This window comes from Oculina patagonica, chromosome 11, assembly GCF_052425735.1.
Source record: "Oculina patagonica isolate OP01 chromosome 11, crgOcupat, whole genome shotgun sequence".
NCBI lineage: Eukaryota > Metazoa > Cnidaria > Anthozoa > Scleractinia > Oculinidae > Oculina > Oculina patagonica.
This window is the reverse complement of record NC_135768.1, coordinates 11,918,560-11,944,313: the sequence shown is the minus strand read 5'-3', so window position 1 is coordinate 11,944,313 and position 25,754 is coordinate 11,918,560. Positions and strand designations below refer to the sequence as shown.

The following is a 25,754-nucleotide window of genomic DNA, read 5'->3' as shown; positions in this document are numbered from 1 at the left end:
CGCGTGGAGCTGTGCCGCTCACATAGACAGTCAACTCTCGTTATCGCGGACATGCTTTGGGCGTCGTTTAGTGTCCGTTAAAGCGAGAGTCATTTTCAGTCAAACTACTTTCGCCGGGGATCTGGATTTTGTCCGTTATAGCGGGGTGTAGACTTAAAACTATGCAAGAGTCTTACAATTTTTAAGAAAACTCTGAAGACAAAGCTTCTCAGCGAGTTTTTAAATTATTTTTTTTATTTCTTTCATTTTTCTTTCTATTTCTTTTATTTTTATAATATATATAACTAGTGTACATATTTTAAATTTTACATTTTATTCAACTTCATGTATTGTTCACTGAAAAACCTTTTTAGGAGTGTTCAATAAAATCTTATCTTATCTTATTCTTATCCGGTGTCCGCAAGGCGAGAGTTGTACTGCCTGTCTAGCGATTTAGCGGCACATACATCACGGAAAAAATCCCTCTTGCATCCAAGGCAGACACGTCACACTGACATCTCTGAATGATTTTCATGAGCATTACCAGTCATAAAGTGTTATCTACCAGTAATATATATGGATTTCATATATTCATTTCATATCTTCTCCATCCACGGGTATATTACGAACTCACAAGTGACCAGCTCCCAGTTGGCTTGATAGCTCAGTTGGTTAGGGCGCTGCACTAGTATCGAAAAAGAAAGCTGGAAAGTTCAATGTAAAATACTAAACGTTTCGGCAGTGCTGCCTTCATCAGTAGTAGTACTACTATTCAGGCTTGCTTTTCTCAACTGATTAAGTTGAGTAAATTACTGCGATGATCTTTCATTTGCTTAAAAGTTCTCTTTTTGTCAGTGGAAAAGGTGTCTGGATTTGAAAATACCTTGAATTTAAACTCCTGAGAGGCTTGCTTAGGCCGCAAGAAATGCTGAGACCGAAATGAAAGTTCTTTCCCCCGTCAAAAAGCTATTAGATCAAGGACAAACACACCACTGTAAACAGTTTTTATTTCTAAATAATATTTTCCTTGGTCTAGTACCTTTAGGTGCCAAAAGAGAAAGGCAAAAGGTACCTTATGCACCTTAGCGACGTATAACAAGTGTTACGCTCACTGAATTCTAATTGTCGCTAAACATTTGATTACTAACTGTTTCGTTTCTCTCTCTCTACAAACTGAAGAGATGAAAATACAAAGAATTATAAGGTAGACGAAAAATCTCGAAATTATACAGATAAAATATAAATGGAAATTAGTCAAATTTCTACTAAGCCTGCCCTAAGAAAACTTGACAAAGTTGCCGTAATTTGGCTTTGTTAATCTAGACAACCATACATGTCATCCTAGACTAGTTAATGACCACAATTCTTGGTCACTTACAACAGTGTTAATCTAACAACAGAACTAAGTTCAACTACTCTGCAAAAATTAAAACTTTATAGTTTGATTTCCATAGGATTTCTAAAGATATAATTACTACAACTCTTCAACAACGAGCACACCAATTACTAAGCACCATTTGAAAGTTTTCACCCTACAACTAGTGAACGTCGTCGGAAAAGTAACAAAAAAAATATAGATATATATTTTAAACTCGTTTATATTTGTAATTAACGAATTTGGTGCACTATTCTAATCGCTGTTTCTATAAATATTTCTCATTAAAGATTTGTTTCGACAGTTTTTTTTAAGTTAAATAAATACTACGAATCACCATCACGAGACAAGAACACGAGTCTATCAGTGTCATATCACTGCTATTGAATTTTCTCGTGAGCAAGTGAAGTCCCATTTTGATTAGGGGACAAAAACACTGTTTAAGTTAGTTCGTAACGCAGACGACCCTTTGTCATCCGAAGAATTCAAGTAAGTAACACGTCCATCTATTCATCGCAAAAGACTTGTTTAGCTAAAAATTCTTTCCCTGTCAATCAAACACGCTTCATTTATTTAACTCATTGCCATTTCAGAACACACGGCAGGTTGATGTAGTTCACAACTGGTACTGCTTCCACAGTGAGGACGCCGGGATGTAAATTCCGGGAGTAAATATCACACGGGGTTTTTGATGATCCTACCCATGCGGTAATCGTACACTTGCCGGCAGAAGAATACCAGATTAGGATCCGTCCTAGGATGTGGTACGGAGCCGGGTTTTGTACTCTCCCCCCGGGGGGACCGGGGATAGAGGTGCTTCTCTGAATTCTCGGAAAAGCCTGTTGAGTGCCCGGAACCTAAGATTCAAAGGAAGAAAAAACACTTAACAACACACCAAACGTTTTACTATCTTACTAAGCTAACTATCCTCCGCTCGAGTGCCTTGAATCTTCTAAATGTCTTTCTTAGGCAAGCTTTTTAAAGGCCATGAGAGTTTTTATATTTGCTGTGCCTTTTCGGTGATGCGAACTATAAAATGTAACGGTTCGAGATTCACCTCAATAGCAGATTAAAACAGGCCAAAAATTTTTCTCTTCTTTTGATTCACCATCGTGAACTAAAATCTCCGGGTTCCTGTTAGTTGATTAACTACATAAATTTATCAAAATATGTTTGCGAACATTGTCGCACTTTTCACTGGAGGAGAAGAGGTTGTTTAATACATCCATAACGACTTGAACTTTTTCCGGCGGTTTATTAAACTGTCAGTTGTAGTTCAATAAAATCGGAGCTGTATGGCGATACACAATTTGTTCTTTTCAGTACATTTGTAAAAGACCAAAGGTGGCTGTATATAAAATAGATGAGGAATGCTGTTTATCATGCAAGTTACCTGCAGTACTCTGGATAACTGAGAACATAACACTTGTCTACAATACACGCCACACTGTTATCATCTTTATGTCTTGATGCCATCACCTCCATCTGTTGACAGAAAACAATGCCCATCACATCTGAAAATTCCACTATCAAGTCTTTGCAAAAAGCTGATCGTAAGAAATTGTTCGTTTTCTAAAAGAATAACAGTTTATCAAGCTCGACGCCTCAATCAACTCAAGGTAAAACGGTGTGTTACCTCGCCATGGAAGTTTGGAATTCTTCCAACTTCAGTCTGCTCTGGTCGATAATACCAGAATACACTCATCATCATCTCGCCAGCGTTTGGACCTGCAATCGGAAAAAAAACGAGTGTCAGTCGACAACTGCCGATGACTCTCGAAGCGTGCACGTAAGTCACAACGTGGTTTAATTTCGTTCCCAACATGTTAAAGACGTTTGATGAGGTCTGCTTTAATACACTAAGATATATGTTGCAGGGACGGGTAGCAGCGACAAAATCATGCACTATTCACACAAAGTACAGCAAGAATCGAAGACTCTTCGGTCCACGACAATTTGTCAAAAATGGTAACTTCCCACTTCTCCCCCGACTCAAATGACAGGTATCCATCCAAACTGAGCCCGATTGTTCAAAGCGCGATTAAGCTAATCAAGGATTGGCGTAAATTTTTATTTCAGTTTCATAGATTTTCAGTGAGGTTTTTTACGCACATTTTTTGTCCTCCAGTTTTGACGTCGATTATTCTCAAACTCCAGAAAAAAACTAAAGCTTTTATAAGACAAAAATTACCCCAATCCTCGATCAACTTTTAATTTTTTTTAGATTCGTTAAACGGCCTTTGACAACCCGGCCCTGGAGTTGGAGATTTTTTTCACTTCAACGAAATCGAATTGTGTTGTTATGCAGCTTAGCGTTGTACTTGCCTTCATCCTCCTCCCAGAGCCCAGAAACACGTGCCACAAATGGAGGATCTTTCTTCCGTGTTCCTGATTTAAGAAGAACCGAGTCACGAACATTGATGATCTCATCTCCACGCTGAACACCGCTGTAATACCGCCGTATCACTATAGTCTCGTCCTGAAAGTGAGGTCGTGTAAATAACATTAGTCTTATTTTTGATATTGAGTTTCTTTAGCTCTACAAATATCAGTGAAAATTGTAAACATGTTTTGAGAACGAAGATGTCGTCTTCTCGTCCACTATTTCAGTTTTGATCGTTTTACAGTAGAATCCCGATTTTTCGAACCCTCGGTTTCTCGAAACTCCCAATTTCCCCAACCAATTTTCGTTTCCCTTGCCGTGGATAGTACTTGGCTGTACTAGACGCAATTTTCGTTTCCCTTGCCGTGGATAGTACTTGGCTGTACTAGACGCAATTTTCGTTTCCCTTGCCGTGGATAGTACTTGGCTGTACTAGACGCAATTTTCGTTTCCCTTGCCGTGGATAGTACTTGGCTGTACTAGAAGCAATTTTCGTTTCCCTTGCCGTGGATAGTACTTGGCTGTACTAGACGCAATTTTCGTTTCCCTTGCCGTGGATAGTACTTGGCTGTACTAGACGCAATTTTCGTTTCCCTTGCCGTGGATAGTACTTGGCTGTACTAGACGCAATTTTCGTTTCCCTTGCCGTGGATAGTACTTGGCTGTACTAGAAGCAATTTTCGTTTCCCTTGCCGTGGATAGTACTTGGCTGTACTAGAAGCAATTTTCGTTTCCCTTGCCGTGGATAGTACTTGGCTGTACTAGACGCAATTTTCGTTTCCCTTGCCGTGGATAGTACTTGGCTGTACTAGACGCAATTTTCGTTTCCCTTGCCGTGGATAGTACTTGGCTGTACTAGACGCAATTTTCGTTTCCCTTGCCGTGGATAGTACTTGGCTGTACTAGACGCAATTTTCGTTTCCCTTGCCGTGGATAGTACTTGGCTGTACTAGACGCAATTTTCGTTTCCCTTGCCGTGGATAGTACTTGGCTGTACTAGACGCAATTTTCGTTTCCCTTGCCGTGGATAGTACTTGGCTGTACTAGAAGCAATTTTCGTTTCCCTTGCCGTGGATAGTACTTGGCTGTACTAGAAGCAATTTTCGTTTCCCTTGCCGTGGATAGTACTTGGCTGTACTAGAAGCAATTTTCGTTTCCCTTGCCGTGGATAGTACTTGGCTGTACTAGACGCAATTTTCGTTTCCCTTGCCGTGGATAGTACTTGGCTGTACTAGAAGCAATTTTCGTTTCCCTTGCCGTGGATAGTACTTGGCTGTACTAGAAGCAATTTTCGTTTCCCTTGCCGTGGATAGTACTTGGCTGTACTAGACGCAATTTTCGTTTCCCTTGCCGTGGATAGTACTTGGCTGTACTAGACGCAATTTTCGTTTCCCTTGCCGTGGATAGTACTTGGCTGTACTAGACGCAATTTTCGTTTCCCCTCGGGAGGTACGAGATATCAGGATTCAACTGTATTTTTACCCTTCTCGTACTTGACACCCGTTTCACGTTTTCGGATCATGTTCCCATCGTTAGATCGCTATTTGCAGACCACCGTTAATGGAAAAGTACAAATTGTATGGCTGCAAAAATACAGGAAATAAAGGAGTACGATAAAGTTTGCCTGAATACTCACGTAACAATACGGTTTGTCAAGCGGTTCACCAATGAACATCCAACCGTTAGTTCTCTGGAAAAGCAACAAAGTACACGATTTTATTAACAAACAAATGAGTATGCAAACCCTGCCAGCCGCCAATAACAGATCATGTTAGGTTAACCTGTCATCATCATCTCGCAGCGCAAGCCATCTTGGATTTAAACGGAAAGCAAAGACCCACCAGGAACGATGTTGCCTGGCCTTGTGTATAAACAGATCCTTTCACGGTTCCTTTTTTAAACACCAGCTCGGTGGGGACAAACACGGCAAAAATTATAGTACAAGCGTATAAAGGCATTAAAACGATCTTTAGAAAAAAAAATGGTGAAGGCTAGTTCACACTTGTGAGATGAGCACAGGCATAACCACAAGGATGTTCACACTAACGATAAGCACTGTTTCTTTTTCATTGCTTGCTTGTGCTTCTTCAGTTTCACCTCGTTGCACACTAGCGTTTATTTTTTTTGCTTATGCTTATCTCACAAGTGTGAACCAGGCTTTGGATGCTTTAACTTCGCTCGAATTATCAAAATGTTTATCCATTTACGGCAATTGGTTAGCAAAATTGGTGCGTACGTGTTTTGCGTTATTTACGCATTTTCATTTCAAAGATTTGACGACACCGTTGAACCTTTCTACGACGGCCCCCGGATAAAGAATAAAATGCCGTTCACGGTACGGGGTGCACGTTGTAGAGATGTTTCAATAAGGATAAAGAGTACATGTTTGGACCGCCAAAACGTCGGCACGAAATTCGCGTCTGTTGAAATGAGGTGGCCGTTACACTTGCTAGAAGTTCGGTCCCACACTAGGTCTTTACACACATTCAATACAAACCTTTGGTTGCCTAGGCTCCGCTCGAGCTCGCTCTGCAGCTAGCTTCTCAAGATGAATATTCAAACTCTTTAACTGAATGCTTTTTAACGGGTTTCCCGCGGGACGCGCCCGTCCCGCGCTCATAGTGGACGTAGAAGTAGCAGCAAAGTTAATCTTAGGGATCTTAAGTTTCACAGAAGAAGACGACTCGGGTATTTTATGAACGAGCTCTTTCGCCTTCCTTGCCTTGCTACGCTCGTCTATTAAGCCCCCTACAGCTTTAAACTTAGCAAGAGGCCCATCGCTCGCAGTAAAAGCGTTCTCCATTGCCTGACTGTTCAGGCCTACAGCACGCTTGGTCGTAGCAGTCTTACTCATTTTGAGTTCAGGAGGAGGTTTTGACGGCGTTACAGGCGTGACCAAGTGGCTCTTAGTAAAAGGAACAGAGCCGGATGACGTGACAAGCTGTCCTTTGATTGGTACAGAGAGAACACGCACGTGCTTGGGCTGGGGCTGGGGTCGCGGTAGATCCACCTGGATGCACTGATCCACCATTGTCTTTGGTGGTGAGTCTGTAGTTGTGTCGCATTCTATTTCATTAGCTCCCTGGCCGTCTTCAAAATCTCCTCTGTCTACAAAAGCATCCATTTCACCGTTGCCGTCAAGAAGCATTTTCTTGGCTTTTCTTTCACCTTCCGAAGTAGAATCTGCTTCTGGTTTTCGTTTGTGGTGATCTCTCGCTGCTCTGTGCCCGTTTGTAACAAATTCAAAACTGTTAGCCGTGTTTTCCGTAAGAGGAGTACTTCCCACTCCCCTTGGACTGACGATCACCCCGGTCGACCTCGGGGGATCCCATGTGGAGGTGACTTCACTCTGTAGAAACACATCTGAGTCAGTGAAGTCCTCTCTATCATATCTGTTCTCGGCTCCATACGCCGCGCTAGAATTCGATCTGTCAGAAAGCCTTCTCTCGGTGGAGTTTCTACCAGAAGGTTTCTTTGTGGAGTGTTGTTGAATTTCAAACAAGCTGCGTCCCGCTAAAGGACTGGAGGGCTCAAAAAACACATTCACTTTAGCCGCAGCGTTTAAGCTCGCCATTCGTGGCGTTCTTCTTTGTGCTAGAGAACCGCCTTCTAAGTCCATGGTCGTTTTATCAACGTAGCCCGGCGTGGGCGCCAAGCGTTCCAACATCGAAGTATGTCGCGTGCGCGTACGGCGGGTACGTTTGTGTTCTGTAACGTCTTTTTCATTCTCAAACAACGGAGGCGCGTTCTCCGCGGTATTTCCTACAGTATGTCTTTCTTCTACTTCCATAATCTCATCCAGATCAGCGATCGGGTTCTTTGCAGACGGGTAATTCTTGTCGATAGGAGTTTTACAATCAGTGGATACCAATTTCACGATTTCACGGTCATTGTGTGATTCAGTGCTATGCCATCCGTTATGGTTCTGTTCTTGTTGGTTGCCGTGTGAGCCACGTTTCTTTAGTTGTCTTGGTGCTGGCTGACGCTCACCGCAAGTCTTTGTCAGTTGTCTTCCTGATCGCGTCTGTAACAAAAATATCAATAATTAATCAGTTATTTTCTACAAAACAATAAGAACACAGGTAGTATTTGTATAAATATTAATCTCTATGGTCCAAGTGAACTGGTACTATCGTAGTATTAAAGGTGTCCCTTAGGCGACGTTGCACTTCAGTAAAAATTTACCGCAAATCGGTTCATCCATACCAATTTACGTGACATATCAATCCAGTCGTCTTTACTAAGAGATTGCAGCCAAAATTTAAACCAAAAAATCAGTCTCAAGCTTCAACTACGACCGATCACGAATTCTCCGTGCTGCCGATACTCTGCGTATTTCAAAAATTTAGTGTCAAATCAAAGAAAAAAATATCACTAAATGATTTCCTTTATTTTCATCATTCCGTAATCATGCATTTTTGACAAAGCACAAGATATTTTTTATTAAAAGTTGATCAACTCTTCAGAATTACGCGAGTTGCAAACGGTGAAGCAAACTGTTTTGTTCTGCTTTGTTCTTCAAGGGACACAGTTCTTTCAAAGAAACGCAGAATCTTTAGTCATACCTACAATATTTCCACTTAGTAAAGGGACGCAACACCTCGAATAAACATGCATGACTAGGCATAAGGTTTTACTGACAAGGTCACTTTAGTTCAAATACAAGCATAATATTCCTGTCGCGCCAAAAAAATAATAACCGTTTTATGCCTACAGTTCATGAACCAATCATGTTTCTAACAGGTTTTTGATAAAGAAATTTATCAGAGCACGCCGATTTAGAGTAACTACACAACACAAGCCCACCTTTGAAAGCGGACGTATTTGGTGGCTTGCTTGGCTAGCTCTAGTTAGGTTCGGAAGTGGATGTAAACAGCGATGAATAAATGATATGCGCCAGAAGTCTTGGGTTTGCCTACGTATTTTGTGTAGCTCGGTAAGCTCAGCAGTCGGTGTAACAAACGAGAAATAAATCCAGCGTAGTGTCAAACGAGCCGCTCCTTCGTATCAACCAATGAGCAAATAAGCCAAATGGGCCCTCTTGTTTATAGTAAATGGTTGAAAGTGGTCCTGAATTTTCAGTACTTCTTAAAGCTCGTGCGTTACAGGCAATGACATGAACGAGGCGATAAAAAATACCTTTCGTGTACTATAGTCGTTTGCGAGGAGAAGGTAAGAGCGATTAAAATGAACTTGCATCTCCACAAGAAAGACGCAGTGTTCGAAAGCATTTTATAACACGGAGAATCTATTATTATCTTGTGGATGTTTCGGAAACAAATTTAATGGAAATTATAGCGCCGTTTTCGACCATGATTTGCTTTACCTTCCATTTTCTGCAGCAAAAGCAACTAGGCAATCTGTTTCCGTAGAATATTTTTTCAACGTTTTAATATAAGAAATCAAACAGAACGCTACATGATGTTAAGCAGTTTTCACAGGGGACCCAAACGCTGTATGCATTCTTAGTTCTTTCCCTCCTTTTTTTTCCGGGGGCGGTCAGGCTGGTCGGCGGGCTACGGTACGTCCGCGCCCCGGACTGATTCACTGACATTACTTTAACTCTCCTCGCGGGGGTCGTGTTTCAAGTGTAAAGTAATATGAGGCGCGTCATATTGACATTACGACAGACATTCCGTTTAAACTGCCTTTCTTCGTATCATCCCCCCAAACTGGACCGGCGCGGTAATGGGAACATTTTTATTTTAAGATATGAATAACATCACGTGGGCTGTGCAGTTTTGAACGCAATTGTCTATGTACCTTGGTCGGTTCACATTGTATTGACTTTTATGTATTCTCGGCTACAGTTTACGTGAAAACAATTGAAAACAATTTTTTCTCGACACTGCTACAAAAATGAGAAAATTCAGACAAAACTCTTTTGAAACCAATCTCGTTAGGAGATAGTGATACTGCCAAGGCTATCTTAAGACATCTCCTCGGGTTCACAGATGGCGCCGTTTAAACAAGAGCACTTGGCATAACAACGCCAAGGAAATCCGCTATACAGATTCTCCAATCAATCAACTATGCATTCAGGAAGGTAGTTTTGCTAAATTCCACCATGTGAATAGCTCATCCTGTTCGTGATCAATTACCCGTGAAGTGCTGCATTCCGAGCCACACGAGAGGGAGACACGAAACACATGTGACTGACACGTGGAGGGGTTCCACAGACATCCCACGTGAAAGTGATCCACGAATAGTCCACGTGGTTAAGATTCACCGGCATCCCACATAATACGACCATAATCCTTGAAATTACACATTGAGGTCACTTCTGAGCAGTTTTTAACAATATCGCTCTACTTGGCGTGATTATAATCAGCAGAGCTTGTTTTTATTCAGTGAACAGCTGAACCTGTCCTTTCACTGTGTTCAATAGTATTTCAATCACTTTATCTTGAATTAAGTTTTTAATCACTGAAATATGTCAAAAATTCACTTCCAAAATGTAGAATCTATGGAAGTGCATGATAATATTAAACAGCACATTGTGGGTCAATCGCCAGTGCTAACAGACCATGTCTAGTGAAAACAGTGGTATACATTCATAATGAATTAGATTGTCATCAAGTGGTAACAATAAAGTTCACCATTTGGACTGATATTCACAAAGATGTTTCAATCACCCATTAATGTTTGAAGACCAACAAAATGTTTAGGACTTACATATACTCAAGTATAATTAGCCATAACTAATAATAAACAGAAAATTTGTCTTACTTCCACAAAAAATAACACCATGAGGTATTAAGGTATTACATGTAAACACAAGATTCCACATAAATGAAAACACATTTTAAAGTTTCAAGTTGTTTTTAAAAAAACAAACTTGAAGAAATCCGCGCTAATCAGCTGATACATTCTCTTTCCACAAACAGGTGAGTCACAAGAACGAAGGCTGGAATTTATCACGTAAAGGAAAAATTACAAATATAGTAATAGTATTTATCAGGTTTATTTCTGTACTGTTAATTTGTTCCCACAAAGGCAAAGGGAAGAGAATATTCCAACTTTTGTTATTTACTTGTTTCGTTAACTCATCATAACCTGTCAACTTGCTTCTTAGAATGCTACGTTTTCACTGATCCGGCTACGAGATTGGTTCAAAGTCCATGTGGCTCTGTTTTTCATTCCACATGTCTGCTTCTCACTTTCTAAGTAACTTCAGTTACATTAGCTGGCCATAGTTATGGTATCACTCATGGTGGCATTGAGCTAAGGTCAACAATGGTAGAGATCATGAAAATGATAAAACCTGTAACACACAGTCACACAATGTAACAAATTAAGAATTTAACCTCTTATTCAGAGGTAATAACATATGGCTATGCCCTGGTAGTTTTGCAACCATTGTTTAGCTGTAGTTTGTTTCAGCTTTTGTATTGGTTCTGGCATAACAGAGAGTGCACAAGGATAGAACCTAAGTTGGGAGCCAAAACAGTGAATTAGACATTATCATCCTTATTCAAAAAAAAAGTAGACCAGGAAGCCAAAAGCAGGTGGGCAAACCATATCCAAACTGAAATTCTCCTCCACAATACTGAAACACTGTCATATTTTGTTCCTCTTTGCAACGGGCACACTGTATAAACCTCATATAATAATTAAAGAGAGAATTAAAGGAAGATTTCAGTTGTGAGAAATTTATTTTTCCAGTAATTGTTGTGAGAATTTGGTTACTGACATGTACAAACTAAAAGACAAAACTTATTTTCCACTGGTGATTAGTTCTGTATTCTCAACTTAACAGGATATTTTGAGGTTCACTTATCTTCTAATCATTGTAAAGTTTTAAATTGTTATAGCTGTAGCTGAATGACTACACAACTTTTTCCTTCAGCGACAACTTCAAAAAAAGGCATATGTTCTCCAATCTTACCAGCAAAAAATTTCAGTTCTGTTTTCAAATTTCTTTGCATATGAAAAGCCAAATACCCTCTGATAAGCAATATTTTTCAACAAAATTATGTACCATGTTCATCAAGTTCCCCCCCCCCCCTATAAACATACTGGTGACATTTGGTTTTCACTTTCATGAAGATAAATGCTACTGATTTTATCCCAACACAAATAATCTGGGCCCAGTTGTCCAAAGGATAGATATCGCAGTCCACCAGATAAATCACTATCCAGTTGATAACAGTTAACAAAGTCAAACATGCCATCCACAGGATAGTGATTTAGCTAGCAGATAGCATGCACCCTTTTGAACAACTGGAAACAGAAGGTTGGAAAGCAAGGGCAAATATGGCAGTATGTAGTGTTAGTTTATTCCCTAATTTAGATGTTTTTCCTTCGGGTTAACAGCTGCTTCCCACTGACAACCCAGTATAGAATAACACAGTTATACAATGCTTTCCCATAGTATACCATTAATATCTATCTTGTGTCTTTGATATTTCTTCATACAAGTTTATACTCTTGTCTGTTAGGCTGGAGTCTATTGAAAATCAAGTCACTCCAAAACCAAAAAACTGATTTTTGAGTTACTGCTTTGCAAAATATGAGTTACAAATCTCTTTCGGCTGTATACAGTACAAGTAAGGATTATAAATGTTGTCTAGCTTAGCAGATAACCATTAACAATCATTTACAATAGCATTTCATCATATTACTTCTTAGACAAACGTTCTTCGTTGATCCAATTTTTAAAAAAATGTGAAAAAGACTTCTTTCAGAGAAACTAATGAGGAATTGTGTTTAAAAAATGACGGAAATTTTATTAGCAAGGTTACATCAACAATTGAGTTTGCCAAACAATTACAAAGAAAGTTCTAGAAAAATGCGTGAACACCAAAATTTGCGTTTTTCGGAGCACTGCCTACTCCAATTGTCTGCCTAATCCAATAACGTCGCTACGTAGATGTTCAATATCGAAGAGTTTAAGTTAAATATGCAATTTTCTTCACCGTTTTGCCAATCTTGAGATAGCTAATAACTTTCAATATGTTCAGCTTTCACTTTAGAGTCCTCAAGGCCACGTCATCTAGAGAACGGAAAGTTCTATCGGCTATGATTTGTAAACTCCAGGCGCGAGTGTGACAGCGAAACCCACTCGCGCCTAAAACCGTTTCACGCGTGACCCGAAAATGCTTCGGGAAACCTCCAAGGACACTGAATTGTGCTCCAAATCACTGCACACCTTAAATTAAAGTGATATTTTCATCCGAAGACCAAAGTGTGTGGTCTCACGAGGGCTTGTAAGAAAACGAAACAAGCGGCTGGCGCCATTCGCGTTGAATAAATTAGAGGTAAACGCGGGTGCCACTCGATATTTCCTTATCGCGGCGACATTTACGGCGCGAAAGAACTTACCTTGAGGCAAGAATCCCTAGGTTGAAGATATATTACCGATTAAATGACCTCTACTTGGGATTTTTCAAGATGAACAGCGTCAAAACTCGCTGAAACGCTCGCTGATATGTGTGCCCAGACGAACTACTCGACGAGTGCACTTCGAGATCCCTCGAGTCCCAACATGCACTGCGAACGCAACTATTTCGACATCGTAACGAGGCCAAGTTCCTGACGCTCTCAGAAAGCCACGTGTATAAAGTGAAGTGAGAAAATAGGCGAAAATAATTTCCTTTTCTTCTATAAACTAGCTAATCCGATTCTAATTTTGCTTTTCTTTAAGGCTATAGATCGATCAGGGAAAAGGAATGGATATGGTTGCAAACAAACTAGCTTTTTCTAGTGGTCTCTGGTCATCATTTCTGCCGCTCGCTGATTTTCGTTGTCACCGTCTGTTATGTACAGCGTGTTTTTTATCTCACTAAGTGAAAAACTAAGCATAGCTATTATCATTAGACCTTTTGATGACAGAGTAACGTTGTGTGAGCAGCTGAAAAAACACTGATTGACTCCGCACTGCACTGTTGCTTGGTGAATTTCTGCTATCTGCTTGGCAGCCAATTCCGAACAGAAATGACAGATGTCATGGTTTGGATTTATAGCTTTTTCAATGTTTCAACTTTTTCAAACAAAATGTAATTCGCATCTTCTAAAACAAAACTTTCCCTCTCACCTGTAACTGGACAACCAATTCTCTTTCCCTGAAACCGTGTCTTCACACATAAACCATATCCACCTTTACCGATGTTATTTTACTGAGTTCACATCCGAAATCAGCACGGCCGGGCTATGAGCACCTTGTAGCATTTTAGTTTGAACCAAACGCCTTTAATTCGCTCCCATTCGCGAAAACTAGACGATGATATGGTTGTCTAAACCGTAAATAACTGGCAGATGTTTTCTCGCTGATACAAATAGCATATTATTAAAATAACTTATTTTCTAGGCCAGCTGGTGCAATTGTTGAATAAGGAAATTTGTTGTTTGCCGGGGAAGTATGGCCATTGAGCCGAGACGATTAACTGGTTTAACAAATGAAAAAGCGGTTGGATAAAGTCGGCAAACCAGCCAATCGGCAAGATTATATGCCTTATCTGGCAATTCAAAATAGTCTGACAAATGCCGTATTTTACATCTGGTAAATACGGAAAATTATTTTCCGCGTCATATTAGGCTTTGTATCAAATGATGTTTCATTGTTTTTTCCTGAAAAGAGGGCAGAGCGATCTGTCATAGCTTAGATGTTTATTGGCTGAAAATAGAAAAAAATGCCTTTCGTCAAATTAAAAGACCGGATATTGAAAGAAATAGCATCGAAAATTATAACTGAGCCAAACTCAATTCTGAAAGAGAAGACATCTCAAACAAGTTTGAATTATTTTCAATTAATAAAACACTATCAGACCGTCACTGCGTGCAGGAAAACTGAATATAGAGTTCAGTTAGTTAGTTCATTTAAAACCTTATATAAAAGCTACAGTTTTAAGCTCGAATACTAATTTCTTCACTAATGCACGCTTTAATACTCATTTTCACTCAGCTCAACTGATGTCCGCTATATTCTCCACGCCTGACTGCTTGACAATGTGTTTAAATTGTAAGGAGAAAATAGGTCAAAATCAGCTTGAAAAATAATGGATTTCAACTGAAGCCGGGACCGGATTTGTTTTTCCGTCAGATATATCATTTAGAAGCAAACACACCGTATACGAACAAACCGCGGCTAGACGATGGCATGTCCATAAATTACCACTCTTTATCAAGCGGATGAACCACGAAAAAATCAGCAGTAACGAGAACTAGCATTGAGCAGAAAAACTAAACCCTTAGTTGTATAGGGAATAGAAAGAAAAAAGCGGCTTTGACCAACTAATGCCTCAGCTGTTGTCACATTTACATAGCTTGGACAAGTCGAACACTAGGCTGCGCGCGAGAATCCTTTTCTTTAGTTGTCATTCATTATTTCCCAATAAAGAATACACATAAATTGTGTTCCATGTGCAGTGCAGATGAACGCGTGCGTTTTTATAAGTTAGATAAAAACTTCTGCTTCCACACGTAACCTACCTGACCTCAATAATCTTAAAACGGCATAGATCCAGCTATGTTGTAAGGATAATTGCCAAGCGAAAGCGCTTGTGGATGCTCGTGTTTGCGAAATCTTTCTTCTTACTTGCCAGCTATCTCTTCATCTATTCTCGAGTATTTTGGGGAGAAAAATTCAAAGTATCGGCTTGACAGTGGGCGGTCCAAACAGTAGACCATACATAATTCACTCAACAATTTCCGCTTCAGAATGTTCTTATTTACTAAGTGAAAACAACGATAGCGCACAATAACATAGTGGAGGTCGCCGGCTAGGGCAGACTGACGGAAAGACTACGGAAAAAGACTTCACGGCTAACTGACTAACAATGATATAAAATAGAAAACCCAGTTATTTTCTGGCACAATGCCTTGTAGCTTTTTTGAAAGGAACGCATAGCTTTTATGCTAAAACTATCTTGAGAATGACACCCGAATATTAGTTCACTGTGAGAACGTGACAAATTTTCTGCGATTCGTTCGAGTTAAATCGCCTCAACAATCACTCAATAGAATCGAATCGATCACTTCTTTTCAGACTAAAAGTTTGTCGGTTTACTATTTGTCGTTTCTAGAGCGCAAGCTTGGGCTCCTTTTCAGTTGAGTTGGAATTTCCGTTGAGATAAGGTCCATGTCGACAAACGTGATTGATCACGATAAACCTACCATTTTCAGCCAGTTGGGTGGCGGTTATATGTTGGTAGCCGGTTATATGTTATATGTTGGTAGCATACTCGCCGAGTTATATATACTGGTTATATTATTACTGAAAAGTAAAATACGAAAGTTTGTTGCCCAACCTCTTGCCGTCGCCCGGCATCTAGCTTGTTCCTTTTAATGTTAGCCTCTATTGTCCAACTCCACTTAGGAGTGTACAAATAACAGGCGAAACTAATGTAAATAATATCGCACGATATCTGCTACAGACCGTACAGGTTATTTCTGCTGTAGTACGTTTTCTACCACGAGAAAGATTCGGAAACCGTTCAAAATTTTGGAAAAGAAATCGTTAGATATCATATCTCTTACTGGACTTCTTAGTGTGTAGTATTACAGTACATTTTTGTTCGTCATTTACGTTTTGAATTGCCCCAATGAGTTCGCTTAATACAATAAGGATCGTAAAAATATACAACGACACCACATGCTAAAATAACTAAAAGGTACGTCATGATTTATTTGTTATTGATCCGGACGCGCGGAAAACTATTATGGTCGTGGGGTTTAAATAAGCTTGACTGACCCTAAAGACAGATATCATCCGAAATTCAAAATCTCTGTCGGCTCGGCGAGACTGAAAAATAAACTCATGTTACAAAGTTCATTATATGTTCCGTTATCATCCAAATTAAAGGCATGTTTTTTAAATATCTAGTTCTGCAGTAGAACATACAATTTGGAAGGTGATAGGTTATGTAATTCGAGGCATGTTCGTACAGTCATTGATTCATTGTAACTTATACATAAGATGGAAGAATTCAGGAAGGTTTTCGCTAATATACATTACCCCTTCTGTTCAGCTTTTCCGGCCGCTGTCTGTAAACCTCAATAAAATTTAACCGGTTCCTATCCAATAAAGCTCTGGCAGTAGAGTAGGTTTCTAATCTGTATTTATTCTGCCATTACACGAAAATTTGAGTAATGTGGGTCGCGTACTGATGTGACGTCACTGTGACGCACGAGTGGGTTGCGTACATTATTGCGTCATATCAGACGGTTCTGCCTCTCCATGTATGCACGAAGCTTAGCCTTACAAAGTCAACATCAGGATATGGGTATCAGTTTGATAAAGCAGCAAGACAGTCAGCTTCAACATGAAAGCAGAATTCTCACTGACGGGAGATTTCCATGGCGTAAACATTCATGGATTTTAGCCAAATTTAGACATACAATACAATACAATACAATACAATACAATACAATACAATACAATACAATACAATACAATACAATACAATGTTTAATGTGGTCATCACACTTAGCTATGGTTTCGATGCGTCCCGCAGATATGGTTAGCAAAATCTGCGGGAACGCACCAGCTAGTTTCATAAGACTGAATGGCCGCCAAATCGAGTGAAATACAAAAATTCACTACAAACAGAGAAGGAACATTACAATAACACAACAAATACAAAAGAAGGTACGGATGGACAAAAATTGAACAAGATTAAAGTAGATTGCGATATGGGCTTTTTGAAAAACTGCTAGACTGAACAGTTTTCAAAATTAATCTTGTTTATTTGTAATTTTTAATTTTAACGCCCGGGAGACATATTTGTTGTAATATAGCTTTGGTTTTGTCATTAAGATCCATAGAAGTAATTTTTTCCCTTACATGAAGTTTTACAATAGCGAGTATTTGGCAAAACGCAATAAATAGACAAAGCTTAAGCCAAGGCAAGTGTATTCGGCCAAATCAAATTTTACTATTTTCTGTAATTCCGAAGTAATTTATCCATTTTTAGTAAGAAGGCCATTCTATTTGCGAATTACTAAGATTGCATTGGTTTTCATATCACGTATTCTGCCTGATGTTTTCCTAAGCAAAAAATTGATAAAAATTTCTGATTACTGTAGAATAAAGCAACTTGTAAGCTAAACAGTAAAACTGGTAACATTAATTAAATCATTTGAATGGCGACAAACCTGCACGTTCGCAGTAAATACCTTTTCAACACAAAATTGCTCAAATTTTCTTGGAGTCCCTTATCCGCAGCAAGCGAGATCAACAAGATAAATTGTTAGCTAGAAGCTTACTTGTTTCCATGGCAAAAGCCTTTGATGACGTTATTAATCAAGGATTGATGAAGCTTGTATCTTTTCAAAAGCTAATTTCTCTTTTCATTTAAATACCTTGTACGTCATTCAAACACTTTAAATTAACAAACAAAGAAATCATCACGGACATTTACTCCCTTTTGTCATTAGCATCCAACTTCAACAAAGCAACAAATAGGCAGCTTAAACCGCATTTGTAAAATGACTCATCGGGAAAAAGTATTAAGTAATGCATTGATTTTGCAGTTTATTCTATGTTCTTGTTACTTGCTTTAGTACTGCCTCATTTTAGAAAGTTTATTTCACGAAAGAAACCTAAGAAATAATAGCGTAATTAGAAAGATTCATTAGTATCATTCGCTTTTCATGACAAGTAACTGTAAGACCTGTTAGTTCACGAAAATATCTCTACGACTTTTTTGGTGTTATGTCGCATTTTTTGTAGTTTTCCTAGTTGGAAAAAAGTTGATTTTTGTGTTTCTGACCCTTTGTTTTTGGAAAAGAATACATGTTATCATTGTTTTGACCTTTGAAGTGTGCCGGTTTTCCTAACCAGTCCCCTCTACTAACTATGATGTTATGTAGTCCACTTTTGGCTGATTCAACCGTGACTTATATACTTGTAATTTTCACTAGCGACGAAAGCACAAGCGCAACGATAACAGGTCTTATTTTACCGTGAAAACGGCTTTGTTTCAAGTAAAAGCACAAGCGCATTGCAAAATTTATCCTTTTTGCGTGATTGCGCTTGTGCTTGCGCTTGTGCTTGCGTCGCTAGTGAAAACCAGGCTTTAGTGTCGTGTTCGTTTTCTTTGTCTTTTTTGCCCAGAAACATCCTATAAATTGTAGTTTTCGCATGCAGCGTTTACGGTTTGAAACTGATCACGACGAATCCATTTCAGGTAATTCTCTTCTGGAGGTATTTTGGTTTGTCAGACATCTAAGATTATGGAAATATGAACATAAATGTGTTGATGTTATTGTTATCAGTTCGCTGACCGAAAAAATTGGAAATGTACGTGCTTCCGCGAAGAAAACAAGCCTAAAAGTAATGAGAGAGGTTTTTTTGATACTTGATACTGATCTAGGCTCAGAGTTTAGAAAAAGAAACATGTACACTGTTTTCTGTTAAAGGTTAAGTTACTTGATTATTTTTCCGCGTTTCAGGAAGTTTCCGCAGTGCATGCAAATCCAGCTCAGTTATACGGGTGACACCTCACAGCATCTGATCAGGAAATAATTACTTCTGTAGCGGAAAGTCAGTCGTTATTTGATTGTCGACGTTAAGGACGCTGCGCGAATTTTTCAACATAAGAATAAAATGATTTATTGTAAACTTTTCAGGACAATCGATTTTATTGCTTTCTTGGAAACTGGCTTGTTTTTGTTTATAAAGGGAATTTAAGTCTACAATGACCATTTTCGAGTTTTTATAACAGCAGATACTAACTCGTTACAGCGCAGCCCTAAAGTGCGATCACCCATGCTCTTTATCCCAAAATTGGCGTTTTTGACGACCCACGTTCGTCAAAAACGATATCACATGCTAATGTCGATAAAATGTTTCGGTTATATTCAATTGTTTTGTTTAGCCTTTCAAATTAATTAACTTTAAAAAAAATCACTGCCTCTCGTTCATATAATTTGTTGTTAACTTTTGTTTCTCTAAAACTGTTTAAAATGTAAGTTCTAAAAGAGAAGCAAAGCTTGTTAGTATTGTGTATGTTGCTAGCCCAATTACATCCACATGAACTTAGAATAAATTTTTGCGATAAAAGCTTAGGAATTTACTCTACACAAGACGTGAGGGCCTGTTTACGTTTATACACTGTTAGAAATTGTCATCGCCAAGATTTTAAGGTTACTCTTTTACCAAGATCAGCATACAACACAATGACGGACGGCTTAGAACTAAATTAACTGATTTGTGAATTAATATAAATATTCAGTTAATCGGAATTGTTGTACTGGTAGCTATCAAGGAAATTTAAAATAAAGTCCTTCGCTTACCAAGCGAGCAGCCCACATCTTGGATAATAACGAAAGCGCTCTTTTGTTTTGGTACTAAGAGGCTAGCGAGAAACATTTGTGAAAATTGTTTTGTATCGGTCAGCAGTACATCACAATGCGGGTATAAGTTGAGACCCGCGCCGCAAGTTTATTCTGGTTTTCAAAACAAAATCAAAACAATTTGCATATGTAATACTTTAAGCTTTCAGTCTCTTCGTTTTCCTGACTTTGAAACGAAAGGATTTTTACAGATTCCCCGAAATATTCTGATCAAAACTTACCTTTACCGATCAGTATTCCTGCGGTTTATTGCGACCTCTCCACGCAACACGGCTTTAAAGGTGAAAGCAGAAAATACTGCTGATATAATTATTTCAAAGGCTATTCAGTGTTTCTAAACAAGATCATGTGATACATTGGCAATAGGAAAACAACACGTCATGTCTTACCACACGGAAACTGCACGCCTTTTGCAATCCGTATACGTCAGCACTCAATTACCGAAAATTCTCGTGAGCAAATCGGTTACTTCCACAGATCATCAAAAGTTCTACATCTAAACTGTTTTCACAACTTATGTGCATATGTTCAAGTGTCGCGTCAGGCGAAATTTATACTGTCCGATGCTGACAAAAATAGCCATGAATAATAATAATAACCCTCGCTGACTCAACTGTGACAGTTTGTTAGTTCCTTATTCCACGTCACATGTTGCTAAATTTAGACCACTTGACTCGTTTCAGAGACTCATATCACTTTATGATGAACTGAAGGAAGTTAGTTAATTTACTTTTAAGGGACCGCAGTTTAAAAGGTAATAGCACTTGTGCCAAATACTTAGTAAAAGAGTATAGCCTTCGTCAATTTTAATTTATCGGTCTTAGAAATTAGGTAGCTATGTTGTTTTTATGCGAAACAGCTAGTTTTTGTCATTTATCTTCCTGGGGAATGGGATATTAGTAGTGATAAGCAACTTATACCCCATATTGGGTCATAATGCGGTTAAAGCAGCTGCGTTATTAAGCGAAAATCTAAAAACATATACCTCTATTTCGATGTAGGTCAGTTTATTATCCATGTTCCTTTATACCCAGGAGGGAATGGTCATCATTGTTTTGTGTTTTGGGGTGTCAGCGTTTCTATTGATCTCAGTAAACTACTATTTTGAGTTATATCCTTTAGTGGATGTAGATGTTTTGATATCTTGTACAACTGAAAATAGCTTGACTGACTTCAAAAAACTACCTTGACTGAAGCTCAAAAATAGTAAGTTATAAAAATATCATGAAATACACGCTAAACTGAGAAAATACATATAACCCCTATTTTGTCTATGAGTTGTATAGACATTTTGGGGAGAAAAATCACAGTAAAAGAAGCTGAAAAAGACAAAAGGTTGACAGAGGGCAAAGTTAGTGTGGTAGACAATTTTTGCAGGAGTTTACTTTGGGGGTGATTGCATTGTCTTTTGCAAGATATTCCTGTTGTTTTAAAGACGAGATTGTTTTTGTGATTTTTCACGATGAAGATAGTAAACAGTACAATCGTAGGTACACTAAGACGTGTAAAAGAAATACTTGAAAACCCGTTACTATTTCAATAAGATCTTATTTTCAGTGTTGTGGTTGATCGTTCTCGTAACGTAGCATCGGGTGTGGAAGCGGAATCATTAGACTTTGGATATTCATGATTCCTATCTTATTTTACCTCAATGATTCATGATTCATTTATAAATTTTATTCGATATTCATGATTCATTTTCATTTTTTTCATTCAGTTTTCAAAATAACGTGTTACCAGTTTCTGTTGTTTTTCGCTTACAAGCTGGTTGCGCATTCCGGTTCCCTGCTAGCAGAATTTCCCGATTGAAGATTCTCCTGGCACAGAATTATGCCGTAAACCCGTATGTAAAATATTTTCAGTTGTCAAATTATTTCTAAATATTCACTGCGTGTAACATTCTTGATCACTGTAAAGTTGAGTAGCAGGGACGATTAATGCAAGTCCAAAAGAAGCTCTAAATTTATCCAAGTCAGTATTACAGTAATACCTGTCGTTTTCCTTTTTGTCCCAGTGAAGTGATTTTTGTGGATCTCTCATCTCCGCAGAGGCTCCCAAGGAAAATTAATATATATAGGGCCTTAGGGGGAAGAAAAGGCGCGCGGAGAGCCCATCTCCACACGCTTTACTGAAAGCCCGAAGCCACTGCATAGGAGAGAGTTTGTGGATCAATTTTTTTTTCACGGGAATATTCTTTTTCGTGATCTCTGGGGGATCTTTAAGAACTGCAAATATTATATGCCACACGGTGAGTGAAATATCATAAACTTGTGGTTTAGAGTCTGTTTTTCTCTAACAACTGACCACAACTGAGTTACGAAGATGGTTTAAATCAAGTCTCTACCGATTGAGCTACGAAGATGGTTCAAAGCAAGTCTGTCTCCACCGATTGAGTTCTGGTTTAAAGCAAGTCGGTCTTTCTGAATGAGTTTCGAAGATGGCTTATGACCGTTTAAAGCAAGTCAGTCTCCGCCGTTTGAGTTACGAAGATGGTTTAAAGCGGTCTCTACCGATGAAATTCATGCCCATTGAGTTACGAAGATGGTTTAAAGTAAAGCGGTTTCTACCGATTGAGCCCGTAGATGTATTATGAAGGCGGGAAAAAACATAAACCCTAACCCCACTGAACCCCTGCGACAGAGCTACGAAGCTAGATTCAATCTAATCGTCCTACCAGCAGTCGCTTGCTTGGTTGCGTGGGGAGCAGCGCAAAGAAGGGCGAGTGAAAAAAAGAAAAAAGATAAAGACAAGGGGTTATACGGAGAGATAAACGAGGGTCGCGAAAATAATATAAAGCTACTGTCGTCTACCAACAGAGTTAACTGCTAGTCCTTCTCATTACTGGTCGTTCTCTACCTACAGACGTACCAAATTAGATGAAAACTAGTCGTTCTTAACTATTCCGGCGACTGAAGTACGATGTTATGTAACACAATAATCGTACAAACAACAGAGTTAAGAAAGTTGTTGTTTACGAGAGAGAGTTACGAAGATAGTCGTTCTCTAGCTCGAGCAGTAGTACCGAGTTGTGAAGACAGATCACAGCAAGTCGGTTTTTTTGTTTCGAGATGGCGGCTAGTCGTTTTCTTCCGACAAACTGAGTCACGAAGATAGAATACGGTAGCCTAGTTATAGCGAACCAATGTTAAAGCTTGTAGTTCAAGCGGCAAAAATAAAAGATTAAGCTTGTCCGGTTCTATACCAAAAGAGTTACAATGGGCAGCTTAGTAGTAAGTCTACCGATTTAGATACCGAAACCAAACCGGCCGAGAGGTGAAATGTATCGTACTACTGAACTGTGCTGCGCGATGACTGTGCGGCGAAGTCAGTACTCCTATTCTCAAGTCAGACTGCTAGAGATTTTTGTGATTTGTTGAACTGGCTATAAAACTAGCAAGAATTCAATTTGTTCTCCTTAAAATACACACGGCTTGCTTGTAGTTGTGGCTTGTGAAGGGAAACCATTTTGCTACTGTGAGTGATGACTGATGCACGTGTATTCCAAGAGACTTCCGCTTCGCTTACCATGCGGCCAAGGAAGTCTACATTTTATCAATCCCTTAAGACATTTTATACCCAAACTTTAGATACATAATTTCAGCCATTAAGCCGTTACCACAAGCGCAAAAGCGACTTCGAGCCGCACCGTCATTTGCTCTATCGCGGATGCAGCTGATCATCGGGCAGTCCATGTGCGATTTTGGTTTCGTTAGAAATCGGTGACACTTCTCGGGGAATTTCTTGTCTAGAAGGTTACGGTAGCACCAAGAAAAAAGATTAAACTATTTTTGACAGAAGCCAAAGGAACTGCTCACAAACTGGCTTGGAAGTATAGTTCAATGCCTTCCTCAGGTAGGGAAAAATGTGTGAAATGCAGTAAGAGATAAAAAGAGTTCGGGAGGAAGAGAGAAACTCGAAAGCGAAATTATAGTAAAATTTGACCCTGGATATTTTAAAATCAACACAATCAAACTTATAAGGTCATCGAGTTATCTTGCAAGTGAGCTAAAAGGAAATTTATGGCTTTCTTTTGACGGTGGAACAATAGCATGCAGATTTAAATGAAGGTTTAAAATTCAGCATGCAACTGAGTATAAATTAACGCCGACCGGCTTCATGCCGCGGCTCCGATATTTAAAATTCGTGTCCACTTTTCCCGTTTAATTCGATCTACTACAAGAGGTATTAACTTCACTTCCTAGTTATCTTTAGCCGGCGTATATTCCCGTTATATTTCAACAAAAAGCACCGAAAAGATTATTCTTTTTAGTTTGTGTTTCTCTTTAAACTGTTAAGCTATTGTCATGATCATTCATGTCACACGATCACTGAATGTGACTTAGATTTTAAGAGTGCTTGGTAGGTTATATCCATTATTAAACCCGCTAGGCGAAATGACAAGTATAAGATACACAACCTGTATGAATTGAGAGCTGAACTGGTCGCCATCCTTGTCTTTTCGGAGCTTTCTCGCTTCTGAACGCCTGGCGGCCGCCATATTGAATTGATTTGTTTCTTTAACTGGTGGACTAATGACGTATGCATTAAAATGAGGCACGGGCAAAGAACACCGCTCAGAAAAGCCAGCAAAACCAGCTTTTCAGCAACGAAAACAGACCGAAAATTACTGTTAATAAAAAAGGCAGTAGAATATATTTGTTTTTGTATGTTTAAAGCGTGTTTCGTGGAATAAAACGACAAAAATTGGGTACCCTTACAACGACCGGCAAAAGTTTCGCAAACGAAGTTGTGCCCTTCTTTTATGATTACAGGTAGCTTCGATAGTTTGATTATGAATAAATCATAACTTAACTGCAAACTGTTTGTTACTACAATTAAAAATGGTTTCCATCGATTCAGTTTATTAATAGAGTAGTTTTGAACTTAATGTCTTGGCAAACTTGATTTGTGTTGTTGGGCCAATGCGTTCTAAAGGCCGTGTTTGCGGGAGAACCATTTTTTTCGTCTATAACAACAAGGAACATTAATTTTAACTCGCAGTGCCTAGTTGAAAAATTCTCCCTCAAATTTAATAGCGTCTCCTGTAACTTTCAAAAAACCTCATAAAGTTAAATTGTATTTCAACTGGTACTTAGAAAAACAAACTTACAATTTATAAGAGTATTTACATGTAACCTTTATAAAATCATTTTATACATGTACTATAGCTGGCAATTCTCTTTCCGAGAGGAAGCAAATTATTAGAACTGAAAAAAAAAAACTGATTAGCTTTTATCTTTGCATAAGTTACAATTTGTTATTAAAATTACGAGAAGCCTATTGGGAGTTTGGGTGTACAGCTTTTTAAACTTCCTGGGTTTTTCCGAAAACGGTTGCTTTGATGACTCTCACCACATTTACAAAACTCGCGAGTTCCTCTATATGTAAGTTTATCTCTCATCTGAGAATACTTTATAACGATGTTCTAGACGAATCTTTTAATTCCTTTGCGTTCGTGACAGCTGAAGCTCTTTATGTTGATTTTCACTGATACACAATTCGACTCAATCCATACATTTCATCATGCAGGCATAAAATTCCAATTATATTATTTTTTGACTTAGTTACAGTTCCTTTTCTACATTGCATTGCAAAATCTAAAAAGCAACATGTACATTGTCGTTATTTTTTTTTTTTTTTTTTTTTTTTTTTTTTTTTTTTTTTTTTTATTTCTTGTTACCTTGATGTTTCAGCACTGACAAATAATGTATGAAGGAAGAA

At 38.7% G+C, this 25,754-nt stretch overlaps 1 protein-coding gene across 6 annotated transcripts; it reads right to left on the bottom strand.

Moving 5' to 3' along the window:
• Window positions 1-969: 969 nt before the first annotated feature.
• Window positions 970-24,542, bottom strand: LOC144631000 (uncharacterized). 6 transcript variants are annotated; one of them, XM_078489360.1, is made up of 8 exons: window positions 20,423-20,532; window positions 20,255-20,306; window positions 6,235-7,761; window positions 5,374-5,427; window positions 3,680-3,833; window positions 2,991-3,082; window positions 2,748-2,839; window positions 970-2,211 (listed from the first exon to the last, which is right to left on the bottom strand). In XM_078489360.1, the coding sequence occupies exons 3-8, from the start codon at window positions 7,525-7,527 to the stop codon at window positions 2,109-2,111; spliced, it is 1,788 nt and encodes a 595-aa protein (XP_078345486.1). In that variant the 5' UTR covers window positions 7,528-7,761; window positions 20,255-20,306; window positions 20,423-20,532; the 3' UTR covers window positions 970-2,108. The 6 variants fall into 6 exon arrangements, with proteins under 6 accessions (XP_078345486.1, XP_078345483.1, XP_078345484.1 ...); XM_078489357.1 differs by lacking the exons at window positions 20,255-20,306; window positions 20,423-20,532 and adding an exon at window positions 24,451-24,542; XM_078489358.1 differs by lacking the exons at window positions 20,255-20,306; window positions 20,423-20,532 and adding an exon at window positions 19,974-20,076.
• Between the last annotated feature and the right edge of the window lie 1,212 nt (window positions 24,543-25,754).

Bases quoted from the DNA above. Each gene is read 5' to 3' on its own strand.
- LOC144631000 (XM_078489357.1), bottom strand. From the start codon at position 24,531: ATGGCGGCCGCCAGGCGTTCAGAAGCGAGAAAGCTCCGAAAAGACAAG. The intron at 5,428-6,234 runs GTTTGTATTGAA...TTGCTTTTCCAG, and splicing joins CGGAGCCTAGGCAACCAAAG to AGAACTAACGGTTGGATGTT. The intron at 2,212-2,747 runs GTAACTTGCATG...TTTGAATCTTAG, and splicing joins AGTTATCCAGAGTACTGCAG to GTTCCGGGCACTCAACAGGC.